Below are 13519 nucleotides of genomic sequence, written 5' to 3'. Positions count from 1 at the left end.
ATATATTTATATCTGTAGTTTATGGAAGATTGTGAAGTTACTACGTTGCCAACAGCCATCTATTTATGAAAGTAAGTTATGTAGACTTGACCTTTCGTAAAATTATTATGCAACATGTCACTGTTCAAACACAACGAAGTCCCGAGCGTAATATAGCTTGTTATTTATTTAAAATTTCAGTCAAAGCTTACACAACCATGAGCCCACGTAACCAAACAAGGCTCATTCCACAGCTTAATTGTAAGTTACAGGAAAATCACACTGTTAGTCGCGTACCTACTAAGTGAGAGTATATTATCATAGTACAAGTACAGAAGTCTCACTCTGCAAAATCAATTAAAGAAATAGACTCTTGTGGCCATACAATAAGGTGTAATTTAGATCGCACAGCTCTATCAACCGACATTTTTATTTACCTAGAAATTGCCTCTCTTTCTATCGTCAAACCTACTTAGTTTAAAGGAAATAAATAGGTAGTTACTATGAATGGCAATTTCATTATAATAATAATCACTTTAAATTAGATTGTTTCAGCGTTTTTAGGAATCTTAATTTTTTTTTAAAATCTTAATATATATAAATTACGTGACACGTTGTTTGTCCTCGATGGACTCCTAAACTAATGAACGGATTTTAATGGGGATTACTCCATGTATTGCAGTTTGGTCCAACTTGAGAGATAGGATAGTTTTTATTTCGATTTGGGACCCATAATTATTCTTATTTTAAATATTTGTTTGTAGAGGCGAAACACGTGTCGAATTGTTCGAATTATTTAAAGACAAATATTGGCGGAATTAACACTAAAGAAAACTCAAATCATTTATATAATTATGGATTTCCGCAAAGTAACACCTACTTCAATAATTAATATCGAAGCTAGTACTAGTAGTATGACGAACTCTACCCTCATGAAAGTTTGAAACATAAAGATTTTTTGAAGTGAAACTTCATTAGTACCGTTGTAATTTGAAACTCGATGAAACGAAAAGGCGAGATGATAGAGACACAAACAGGTAAATGTATAGGATCCAGCCGGCAAGAGAATGAGACAGACACATAAATTCATAAGGATTTAACGTAAGAGAAAATGTGATCGGAAGCATCATACAGTGTTTAGGTACTAGGCGATTAAGAGATTGTCTTATGTATGACGCGAGTATCCCTTAATATATTCTAACGTCACGTATCAATACATAGCCACCAGAAGAACATAAACATGGTAGCGGTGATAGTATTGTCTTGAATAGCGGTTGAAATCATGTGTCATCCTAACAACATGTACCAGGACTCCATATTCACTTTAGAGGTTCATGCACAATGCCCATCTTAAAATTATTACACAACGGGCAAGCAACCCGGTGTTGTTCGTGGTTCTCTTTGTGCTCTACTTCGTACCCCCTCCACTCGTGTTTACCAAAGCAAACTCCCTCAGTTTGCTTGGGCCTCAGCGTACAATTGTTAATCACGGACTAGTAAAAAAAGAAGGACTCCGCACCGTGATACCAAGTGAAGCACCTTTATGCTAGTTTGTTTTTCTACCTTAAATAATCATATATCCACAACGCACGACGGCATTTTTAAAATATTTTATTGAGACGCAAACTGATCTGTCACATACGAAGACAATTCTCATAATGGCCGCCTTTCGGTTTGTAGTAGTGTAAGTGTGTGCGTGGGGCTATGTATTTACACGTTAATCGGCTTGTTTTGGTGCTACACTGTTATGTAAGGTGACACGGAGTCCTTATTTTTTACTAGTCCGTGGTGTTAATACGTGTTTGTGCGCGCATGCGTAGTACAAAGCTTGAGAAAAGGCATCACAACAAGCGTGCTGTTTTGAATACGTCTATATATTATACGTTTGTAGAGATTGTTCATCATTATTATAGTAAAATTCTTCATCGTTTTAAGTTTCACTTCTACCACGTGTCAATAGCACGCATGTTTTGATGCTAATAAATCTCGCGATAAAGTAAGCTTTCTGGCTCAGTACAATTTGATAGTGATCATTGTCAAACTTATTCAAGTCATCTTTGGTATTGTGTCGATTCGTTTACAATGTCGATGCGACTGTCGTTTTACTCACGAAACTAGTCGCGTGTACAAATCACTAAAGGAAATGCCCTTGGGTGTACCTTTTGGTAAAAATCGATCACTAAATATTATTTAACAAGTTGGAAGTATCGTGTTTGAATGCAAGGTCAAACCTTTATTTTTTTTTTAATACTGAGTAATTAATATAATATTGACACGTGAGTGGGTCAGGGATTGGAAATAATACTCCGCTTATAGGAACGAGTCTTATTTGCGTTCACTTTTTCTGATCTTGCACTTCGCCGGTCTGACGCTGTTCCTCTTGTGGGCGGCGGTACCTTCAACGCGTCACACCGCACCGAACACTAAGTCTCTTGAAAACACTGCCGTAGGCCACGCTTAATACGGCTTATATACCCCCGGATCCGTTCTATTTTCAAAATGATTCTCCCATTCCATCTTTTTAAATTGTACTAGAAAATTATTTTAACTATTTTTATCCTGCTACATTTTCCATCCCTTTTTTTCTGTTCGATTTAATCCTGAACTTACTAGAAATTTCCTTTAACTTTACAAAACCCTAAAAAATCCATACACTGGTAGGTGTATCGATCACGGGTCTACAGCGTCTAAAGTAAACACTTTTCCGCTGAGCTACTAGTATTGCTGACGGAGATGTTGAAATTAACATTATCTTGAAGTTTTACAACTCTCGTCGTATACTTCGAAGGGTTGCTACGCAACAATATGTTAAAGTCTTAGATAATTTATATGTCTAGATGCGCGAAAGCTCCGAAAACGTCGAAGAAAATCGAGGCGTAATCTTAACCTCTATTGTGCTTGACAAAAAATAATTTAAACATGGTCTGACACGTGTTGTTTATACAGTGCCTATCTATCGAAAGACGTCTAAATGTTTTTCTATTGCAAATCAGTGTTTAGCTTGTGTTTAACTAAAACGTCGCTAAGCACACCATACACTGAGTTGGCGTTCGTTCATTTTCACGCGTTCCATCCATTTTAATTTGATTTATAACATATTATAAATATGACAAAATATTTCGAGTCAAAAATATTATTTGTTTCGTGTTTTTATAAAAGAACTCATGCAACTCGAATTAAAATTATACTTACCTATGCATCTATTTATTTTAATAAATGTATATATATATATATATATAAATTCTTTATTAATACATAAATTCTAACATAGCACGACATACACTGAAGTGTTCAGGAACAAGTACTTAAAGTTATAAGTAGGTATACCAGTGGGAGGCTAGATTATGGGCACCACAATGGCGCCTATTTCTGCCGTGAAGCAGTAATGTTTAAGCATTACTGTGTTTTGGTTTTAAGGGCACCGTAGCTAGTGAATTTATTGTACAATAATGGGAATAAGATTGTTTTCCTTCGGTAAATATGTCCTCGTGCATGGTTCAGTTAAGTTGGACCTCTAGTAGTACACTACGATCGTTCAAAGCTGCATTCAATTCCATTCAGTAGTATTTGCATGATGCAAGTACAAACATACGTCGAGTAGTCAAAAAGAAATTCTAAAGTTATTGTATAAGTAAGTTTTTCTTATACAGACACAGATGTATAGGCGTAAGACATTGAAGTATTGCGAGGCATAAATGTTCAATTGATGTCACATATTAAATAAAATTATTTAGAAAGTACATGTTTGCCAAATAAAGCATTACTATTTTAATATCATTACTTACATAGCATTAAAATTCAAATATTAGGTAGACATATTATAAAATATAAAAAAAATATAAAAAAGCATAGTAGACGAGAAATTTTATTTCACGAGAGCTCCCTTATCATTTTTGGATTTTGAAACAATGTAGTTCTTCAGTAAGGTGCTTGTAGTATGGTAGGGAAGGAAGAAGAGAAGTGTTTTCGTAATTACTAAATTCGTTAAATTTTTTCCGAACGACACAGCACTCAAATATATACAATTTGTTATCGTTCATAAGTTATTCTTTCAAAGTACATACATTTGTTTCACAAACACGGGCTTTATAGTAAGATCCTTGAGTGTATGCAAATCTAATAAAAATCCACTTGTGCCTTATTGAATCAAGCGTCACTGCGCAAAACTGCGATTGTAAAAATCCTCTCTCAGACAAAGAGCGATTCTCTTGTATTTAGTTTTATTGAAGCTGTCAAAGTAGAAGAAATTCAAAGCTATAAGTATTTCCCGTTTCATATCTCTGTTGTAACAGGATTATTTGGGAATCTATGTTATTTTGAGCATATTTTCTGTTTCAATCATCATAAAATAAGATAATGATTCTTTTAATGACTCTATAGTTACTTCCTAGAGTCAGGCCTGTTTCACTGGCACAAGGCCATTGTCCAAAGGTAAATTTGAAATACCCATGGTACAAAATTACTATGGAGATAGAACATTAAAAAAAAGAATTCCATACTTACTCAACAGTTTACCCGAGGACATGACACGTGAGCCTACACTTGTTAAATTTAAAAGTTTATTAAAAAAATACTATCCCGCTCAAAGTCACGCGTGGCGGGTGTAGGTACCTACTATTATTACCTACATTTGGGTTGGCACCGACTTCAAAGTTATCAATATGTAGCACATACAAATAATAGTACTTTATTAATGTTTAAGGTAAAGGTTTGCATAAGAGATGTATTAAATTAAATTTTTAGTTATTTGATACTTTTCAGTTTTTGAAGTCGGCTTTTTTAAACGTAGTCTTTTTTTATTTCTTACTTTTTAGTGTCAGTTAATAATAATAATATATAATCAACTGGAATGAAAACTCTATACACAAAAAACAATTATATTATCCACGTAGACAAAATTTTTCATAAAAAATGTTCATAAGCTGAAAATTACTGGGCCTATGTGTCATGTCATTTATTCCGCATCGAATTTAAGAATAATTACGTAAATCGGATCATAAATCTCAGAGTAATCGGTGGACATACATAAAAAAAATACCGATCGAATTGAGAACCTTCTTCTTTTTGAAGTTGGTTAAAAAACTAAGCTATTTTTATAAGATGTTCTATATATATACTAGGTAGATACAGTTTGAGGTAAAGAAGTCAACCCTAATATCATCAGAAGTGGTAAGAGCCACGCGATAGAAAGAGAGGCATCTTCTAGGTGAATAAAAATATAGGTTAATATGTGCTGCGCGATCTGAATTACACCTTATTTTATGACTGTAAGAGTCCCTATTTCTCTAGTTAATTTGGCAGAGTGAGGCTTCCATACATGTACTATTATATATTCTTTGCTAGAGTTGCCGATCAGATGATTTTATAACGATAAATATATAACAAAAAATTAATACCAAATTTTATGGGATATTATAATATTTTGAAGTATAAATGAAAATCCGTTTGTCTGTTACCTTTCGTCTATGGAGCTAATTAACTAATGTAAACATTCATTCTCTTATAAAATATAACACTGACCTCGATATAATAGCAAAGAGCTATGAGCGTTTATAAAACTGGCTATTACGTAACGTACGCATAAGTCTGCTGCCCTGCGATTTTACCTGTAATAATTAGTTTTTGTCAAAGTAAGTTATAAATCTATAAGTAGAAAATTTTCGTGATATATAGGAAATTTAAGGAAAAAACGGTGCCCTTGGAGCACCTCTGAGATATTAAAAAGTAAAGCATAATATAAAATGAATAACTTAAATATTGGTTGACAGTAATTGTTAATAAGCACAACATAAATATTAGTTGACAATTGTTTGTTTATATAATGTGGCTCTAGAAGTCCTCTAATTATTTTGACAGTTGACAGTTGACAGGTGACAGTTGGCTGACGCTTGAGGACGTCTGAGTACCACAGAGCAAGCAACCATGGGTTCGATACTGGTTACACCGAGAAAGTCGCAAATCAAAACGTATAAATCACTACAAATTTAAAAAATTATAAAAATCATAGCGTACATACGTATTGGGACAGCTTCAAGGTCACAGAATGGCTCAAGCGGAAGATCGGCGCTGGACAGACATGATGTGTGTCAGCATATGCCGAGCTTGTGCATATTTGCAGCTGATGTTTGAGCTTCTTTTATTTTTATTATGTTTAAGTTTCATTTTAATTTTTAAGCTGTAATATATTTTGTTTTAATAAGTTTACTTTTGTTAATTACACATTTTTTAGCTGCAAAAAATATATTTATAATATATTTAATTTATTTTAATGTTTTTTAATGATTTGTGAAGGGCAGCGTACGGGAAGCTCCGTTACATCTTCGTACCAAATACCACAATGTCTGAAGATGAACGTTTTTAACCAGTGTGTGTGTTGCCAGTGATGACTTACGGTACGCAGACATGGTCGCTATGAGGGTAACTATGGGCCTGATGAGAAAGCTCATGGTCGCTCAGAGGAGAGGGCTATGCTCGGAGTTTCCGTAGGAGAACCAAAGTCACTGACATAGCTCATATGATTGCTAAACTAAAGTGGCAGTAGGCGGGGCACATAGTTCGACGGACAGATGGACCAGAAGACGCTATGTTGGTAGGCCCCCCATAAGATGGACGACGATCTGGTCACGACCGGAATAAGTTCAATGAGGTCAGCGCAGGGCCGATCTTCGTGGAGATCTTTGGGAGAGGGCTTCGACCAGCAGTGGACGTCTTCCGGCTGTAATTTGTGAAGCATCGGTGGCGATCCTCGCCCGCCACGTATCAATGAGTTTTCGTTTTTATAATTAATTTGTATGTTTGTGATTCCTCTGGTGTTATACAAGAGAGTATATGCGGCGGTGATCACTTACCATTAGGTGACCCGTATCCTCTTTAATCTTTATGATATGTTCGACGCCTCCAACATGCATTGCTATGCAGATGACAGTACTGGTGACGCCATATGCTGGTCTCTCTCGGGAAATCATCGACCAGTGCCGGAAGAAACTTGTGTCTTTTATCGGTTTCTCCTTTGAGAAGGTTCTTGGGAATAAAATGAGTAAAATGAACTATAACCAATATAATCCTCAGAAGAAAAGTCGAGACGAGTCTGTGCGTTAACTTCTAAAAAAAACCATTTGTCGTACCGCTCTTCGACAACACTCCGTGTTTGAAATCTGAAACTAAAACCGAATTGGCTTCAAAGCAACTGGGTGCCATAAATAAAGCATGGCAATACACAAAGCTGATCCATATTCTCTTGCCTCTACAAAGTGCAGGTCCTGCCTGCACTGCTGCTATGGAGTATTGCTCTCATCTCTGGACTGGCGTAGCCCAGCATCAGCTCGAACCATTTGAAAGTGTGCAACGCAGAGTTGTCAGCGATCCAGGGCTCTGTAAACGGCTAGACCACTAAACCTTGCGTAGAATGAGAGAGTTCATGGGAAGTATTCCGAAGAGCTGTTCGACCTGAATCCTGATCGTGTGGCCGAATTTCACTTTCGCACAGCACGCCCGATGTGGCATGATAGGATATAATCCCCACCGGATGTCTGAAATTCCTCTACAGTGCGGTTTTAAAGGAACTTTCATGTTCCACAACCAAACTCTAGAATGAGTTTCTTTGTGCGGTGTTTAAAGGACGATCTACGTTCAAAAAAGTGGGTGCAGTTTTCTTAAAAGCTAGCAACGCTCATAATTCCTCTAGTCTTGCAAGAGAGTACTCATTTAACCAACTCTTCTATTAAAAGGTAACATTAAAAACTTTGATTAACACGTTAGAAAATAAAAAAAGGTGCTTAGATATTAGATTTTATTAAATTAACAAATTAACACCGTAATATTTTTGGACTCATAAGTCCTTAACTAAAAAATTCTGCCTTAAATTTATTTGTCCACGCTTAAGATTAATCTTTTCCGAACATTAAGAAGCATTATTAAAATGTAAATTTCACCGCCCCAAACAGTAACTGCTCACATACCGTTAAATTACGTTTATCGTCATAAGTATAATTCATCAAATTATTAACGGTTTCTAAGTTTCTTGAAATCTTTACTAATAAATGAAGAGCGGTTTTTTTGTTCGGTTAAAACTACTGAACCGATTGGAATAATACTTTTTTTTATGAAAAGAGGAGAACATACGAGCGTACGGGTCACCTGGTGTTAAGTGATCACCGCCTCCCACATTCTCTTGCAACACATACATTATACATACACATACAATCACAGGAGCGTTGCCGGCCTTTAAGGAAGGTGTACGCGCTTTTTTTGTAGGTACCCATGTCGTATCATCCCGGAAACACCGCACAAGGAAGTTTATTCTATAGCTGTAGAACGTGGAAGAAAGCTACGTTAAAAGCGCACAGTGGAGGACCGCCACACATCCAGATGGTGGGGATTATATCCTAATTTTTGGCGTGTCGTGTGAAGGTGGAATTCAGCGGCAGGAATCACGTGAAACAGCTCTTCGGAACACTCCCCTGATTAATTCGGTAGAAAATACACAATGAAGCGATGTCTCTACCCAATGCCAAGTGATTCAGCCGTTCACAGAGCACTGGGTCCCCGACTGATTGAAAGGTTTTCACTTTTAAACAAGCTTATTCTTAGGGTGCCGCACCCAAAGGGTACTAACACTGCACTGTTCATCCATCTGTCTGTCACCAGGACGTTTCTTATGAAACGTGATAGTTAGACAATTGAACTATGAACAGAATAAAATAAGTATAAAGTGGGTACAACAAACGTGATTTTTTGACCGTTTTTGCTCGATATTAATAACATACTACCTAGGCTACCTGTTAGACACTCCGAATATTAACAAAATATTAAGTTATATATTTATTTTAAAAATAAATTATTAAATTAAAATAAAACAAATATTTAAACGCGATATTTTGCCGTTGTTATAATTACTTATGATACGGAACAATTTGTGCGCGTGTCCAACACGCAATCGGCAGGTTTTTTTATGTTTCACTTGAACTCAATCATTAACATAAGATTGTTTTTTACTCTAGTAAAAACTCCTTCTAAGGACTAGAATTTTTTTACCATTTTGCTGAATATATTAATTACACTGTGTAGGTACACAAGTTTGAAAATAATAATAATTTTTTGCAATGTCTTTCGTTGGAAAGGGCCTTTTGGATTGCTTATCAAAAAACTAAAAGATAAAAACATATATTTTTTTATCTACAATCCGCGCAAGCTTAAATTTGAACGAACTGATGGAAAATGCATCTTTACCTTTACCAGTGGAGAACTTTATGTAAAAACAACCACATTTTTTTACTAATGACAAGAAGCCTCAATCAGCTAATAGTTATTCTGTGGCCTTAAAATTTAGATTAAGGATTGGCTCCACTGCGCTCGAACTAGATACAGCAATACCTAAGAACAATAGCTTTTTTACTATGGCAACTATTAGATGCTAGTTTGCGTGGCATCTTGACACTCAATGGCATCTAACTAATTTTGTAACATACGTTTCGAATTATTTTTCATCGAAATTAATAAAATACAAAATACTTTCTTATTTCTAGTAGTATTATTTTCGCAAAATATCACGCAACCCGGCATTTTAGTTTCAATTATTAGCAAAGTTTAATAGAAGATGTGGCACGTCAACGTCACGACCTTCGAGTACGCCCACTTAGGCTTAGTATTAGTCGCAAACGACTACGCCTGCGGTAACTAGTTGGAGCGCAGTGGAGACCAATCCGTAATCTAAGTCTGTGGCACTATGAAACCTACTGATAAATCTTCTACGTAAATGTATAATTCCCCAGGTATACTCTCACTGTCAAATGTTTTTTTTTTAGGAACAATGCGGTGGAACGCAGCAGCAGCGGTGAGATAGCCGCAATTAAATGGATCACGAAGTACCAGGGTATCATGGAGGAACAGGAAGTGTGAAAGGGGAACAGCTACAGGGTGATCTCGTCGGAATGAATGAGACAGACGTCGGTAGCGAGGAAGCTTTAGAGCTCGCGCTGAATGTCTCCGTCACTGTTATATCCGCCATCGGCTTGATGCTCAATGCTTATATTTTATTCGTCATCGTTATTACAAAGCAGGTGAATATTATTTCATTTTATGTCTGTAGATTCTGTATGTTATATTTTTTTTGTAAATATCCTCATAAGTATTAATTTTATTATACTGTCATGTAAGTAAGTAATCTTTATTTGCGAAAACTGCCACCATTTTTTTAAAGATGCAATGGATATGAACAATCAACATTATCTATATATATAAACGTAAAAGTCCTGACTTACTGACTGATTCACTCACTTAAATCAACGCCCAGCCCAAACCGTTGAACATAGTAAGCTGATTTTTTCACAACAGGTAGTTTACATAACGCAAGTATCCACTAATAAGGGATTTTAGAAAATTCCAACCTTAAAGGGGTGGAAAGGGGGTTGAAAGTTTGTATGGAGATGGAGTAAAATTTTAAGTAAAAGACTTGAAACTTTGCGTATGGACTCCTTATTACAATACAAGAAAATAAATTATTATAATAAAGCATTTTGAAAAAATTCACTCCTAAAGGGGTTAAAAAGGGGTGCAAAGTTTGTATGGGGATGGATTAAAATTATACGTAAGAGACTTGAAACTTTGCGTATGGACGCCTCATTACAATACAAGAAAATGATTTTCAGCGTTTTGAAAAAATTCACCCCTAAGGGGTTAAAAAGGGGTGCAAAGTTTGTATGAACCTATTTAGATGAAATTTGGTATAGAGATAGTTTGAGACCCAGGGAAGGACATAGGATAGTGTTTATCCCGGAAATCATCCCCTAAGGGGATGAAATTGGGGGTGTGGAGGTTTGTATGGCGCTACAATATTTAAACGAGACCCACGCGGACGGAGTCGCAGGCAGAAGCTTAATAGGGGTGCAAAGTGTGTATGGGGAAACTCTGCCTATCTGTCTGTCTGTCTATCTGACTGTCCGTCACCAGGCTCATGAACCGTGATAGTTAGAAAGTTGAAATTTTCACAGATCCTTTGCCGCTATAACAATAAATACTAAAAACAGAATAAAATAAATATTTACGGTGGCTTCCATAAAACAAACGTGTTTTTTGCCGTTTTTCTCGGTAGGGTCTATACGATACATCCAAATAACACCGAGTGCTACCACCCACGCTTATTACTACATGAGGTTAGAGGGCCGACATCCTTCGAATATTTAAAAACTGTCAACGGTATCCTCCATCCAACATTTCAATTAGCGTGTAACATACTTGGACTGCTAGAGGACGATAAATATTGGGATACAACTTTAGAAAAAGCTGCATTGTGCGATTTTCCTTTCAAGCTGCGCGAACTGTTCACAATAATGATAGGTTTTTGTCAACTTACTGATCCCTTAAGCCTTTGGGAAAAATATAGGGACAGTTTTTCGAACGACATTAAACGCCGACTTGAAAGAGAATTGCAAAATGGTGCGGAGTTATTCATGAATGAGGTGCTTAACAGATGCTTGATATTGATCGAAGATGTAGTTTTAGCACAAGCTGGAAAACATTTGGATCAATTCGGTTTACCTAAACCAAAAAGCCGCAGTAAACCTGGTTAATCGCGAATATCTACGAGAGACAAATTATAACCCTTGCGCCCTGGGAGAGGTAGTATCGCATCACGAGTAATTATTGACAGACGAACAGGCGAATGTTTATCAACAAATTCTAGCCAGCATTGAAAGAGAGGTTGGGGACATTTATTTCTTAGATGCTCCTGGTGGCACTGGAATAACTTCTTATATATTAAATATTAGCAAAAGTAATATAACCGGGGTATCGCTTTGGCTCTCGTCATTAGGAATCGCTGCCACACTACTGGAGGGAGGCAAAACTGCTCTTACGGCTTTCAGGCTGCCTCTTGAATTACTTTCTTTACTTACAGACTCATTAAATCTTAATCATACTGAAACTCCATTGTGCAGCATCCCAATACAAAGCAACGCAGCACAAATGTTGCGCCATTGCAAAATTATAGTTGGGACGAAAGCACTATGTCGCACAAGAGGGCTTTTGAAACGTTCAATAGAACTCTAAAAGACATCTGAGGGAACAACTTCACGATGGGAGCGGTCACAGTTTAATTAGCTGGAGACTTTCGTCAGACTCTGCCCGTAGTGTCGAGGGGAACTCGAGCTGACGAAGTCAAAGCATGCATTAAGGCGTCAAATATTTGGCCCTTAATTAAAACACTAAACATTACAAAAAACTTGCGAGTGCATCTTAAGGGCGACGTGTGCGCCGAGGAATTCTCCGATCTTTTGCTTAAAATAGGGAATGGAGAATATTCGATAACTGAGGGCAAAATTGTAATTCCACCAGAACTTGCGTCAGTTGTGCACACCGTTTAAGACTTAATAGTCCGAATTTACCCAGATGTCCAAAACCTGCCCAAAAAACCCATGGAGTGGTTATGTGAACGTGCTATTCTTAGTCCTAAGAACGACCAAGCTTCTGACGCATTAATGACACTTTATTGAAGGCGTTCGAAGGCGCAATTCAATACTTCTTACAACTCTTGTGGACTCTGTAGTAAATACGGATGATGCTGTTCAGTATCCTGTGGAATTCTTGAATGCACTCAACCCGCCTGGACTACCGACTCATAAACTTGTCCTTAAAGTGGGTGCTCCAGTAATGTTACTGCGTAATCTGAACCCTCCCAAGTTGTACAACGGGACCAGGTTGCGTATAAAAGCGTTACATAATAATGTGGTAGAGGCCACTGTCATTATTGGTTGCGCTAGAGGTGAATCCATGTATATACCACGCATACCTCTAATACCATCTGACTACCCGTTTGAATTTAAAAGGTTGCAGTTCCCCCCTAAGTTTTGTTTTGCAATGACCATTAATAAATCACAGGGTCAGTCATTAAAAACGGCAGGGATTATCCTCCTGCTTCTCACACGGGCAGCTTAACGTGGCTTGTTCTAGAGTAAGTTCGCCGAGCATTTTGGTCATACACACCTCAAGGCAGAACCACTAATGTAGTGTATAAGGAAGTACTATAGCTAATGCAACAACAATAACAATATTGTTGTTTAAACAACAATAATATCATGCATTGTAATTTGTAATATCACATTGTTGGTAAACTTCAGCACAATTCTACCACCATAGCGAAAATAGCGAATAAACCTTATTCATTAACCTGCCTGCTAGAGTCTGTCAAGCGAGTCGTATCATCGTTGTAAAGAGCTACGATATAAACGAGTTTCACACGGATGAAGTCGCGGGCAGAAGCTAGTTATATGAATAAAGGAAAACATAGCAATACAATTATTAGTAAAAAATAATAAAAAAGAGATACTAATGCTATACGAACATGAAAGGATTATTTTAATAACTTAGAATGTTAACAAACTAGGCAGAAGCGCGATTCGCAAAAAGGAAAGTTCTCAGCAAACGTTAGGACGTATATTCCTAACACTGATACTATGGACTTCCTAGATTATTTTTTCCGTGCAATATATTGCAGTAATGTATGAAAAAATAATTAAAATATCTTAATGTTTGTCGTATCCTATTT

General features: G+C 36.7%; 1 protein-coding gene across 1 annotated transcript in view; it reads left to right on the top strand.

Annotated features, from left to right (window-relative positions):
• The window catches only part of LOC126979417 (beta-3 adrenergic receptor-like), a 167191-nt gene that overhangs the window by 103176 nt on the left and 50496 nt on the right, over positions 1 to 13519 (top strand). The window contains exon 2 of the mRNA XM_050828712.1: positions 9783 to 10037. Coding sequence (XP_050684669.1) covers positions 9831 to 10037 — 207 coding nt within the window. The 5' untranslated portion in view covers positions 9783 to 9830. The remainder of the gene's footprint in view (positions 1 to 9782; positions 10038 to 13519) is intronic.

Source organism: Leptidea sinapis, chromosome 3 (assembly GCF_905404315.1).
Source record: "Leptidea sinapis chromosome 3, ilLepSina1.1, whole genome shotgun sequence".
Lineage (NCBI taxonomy): Eukaryota > Metazoa > Arthropoda > Insecta > Lepidoptera > Pieridae > Leptidea > Leptidea sinapis.
Note: the sequence above shows the minus strand (reverse complement) of the source record. Positions and strands in the feature narration are given on the sequence as shown.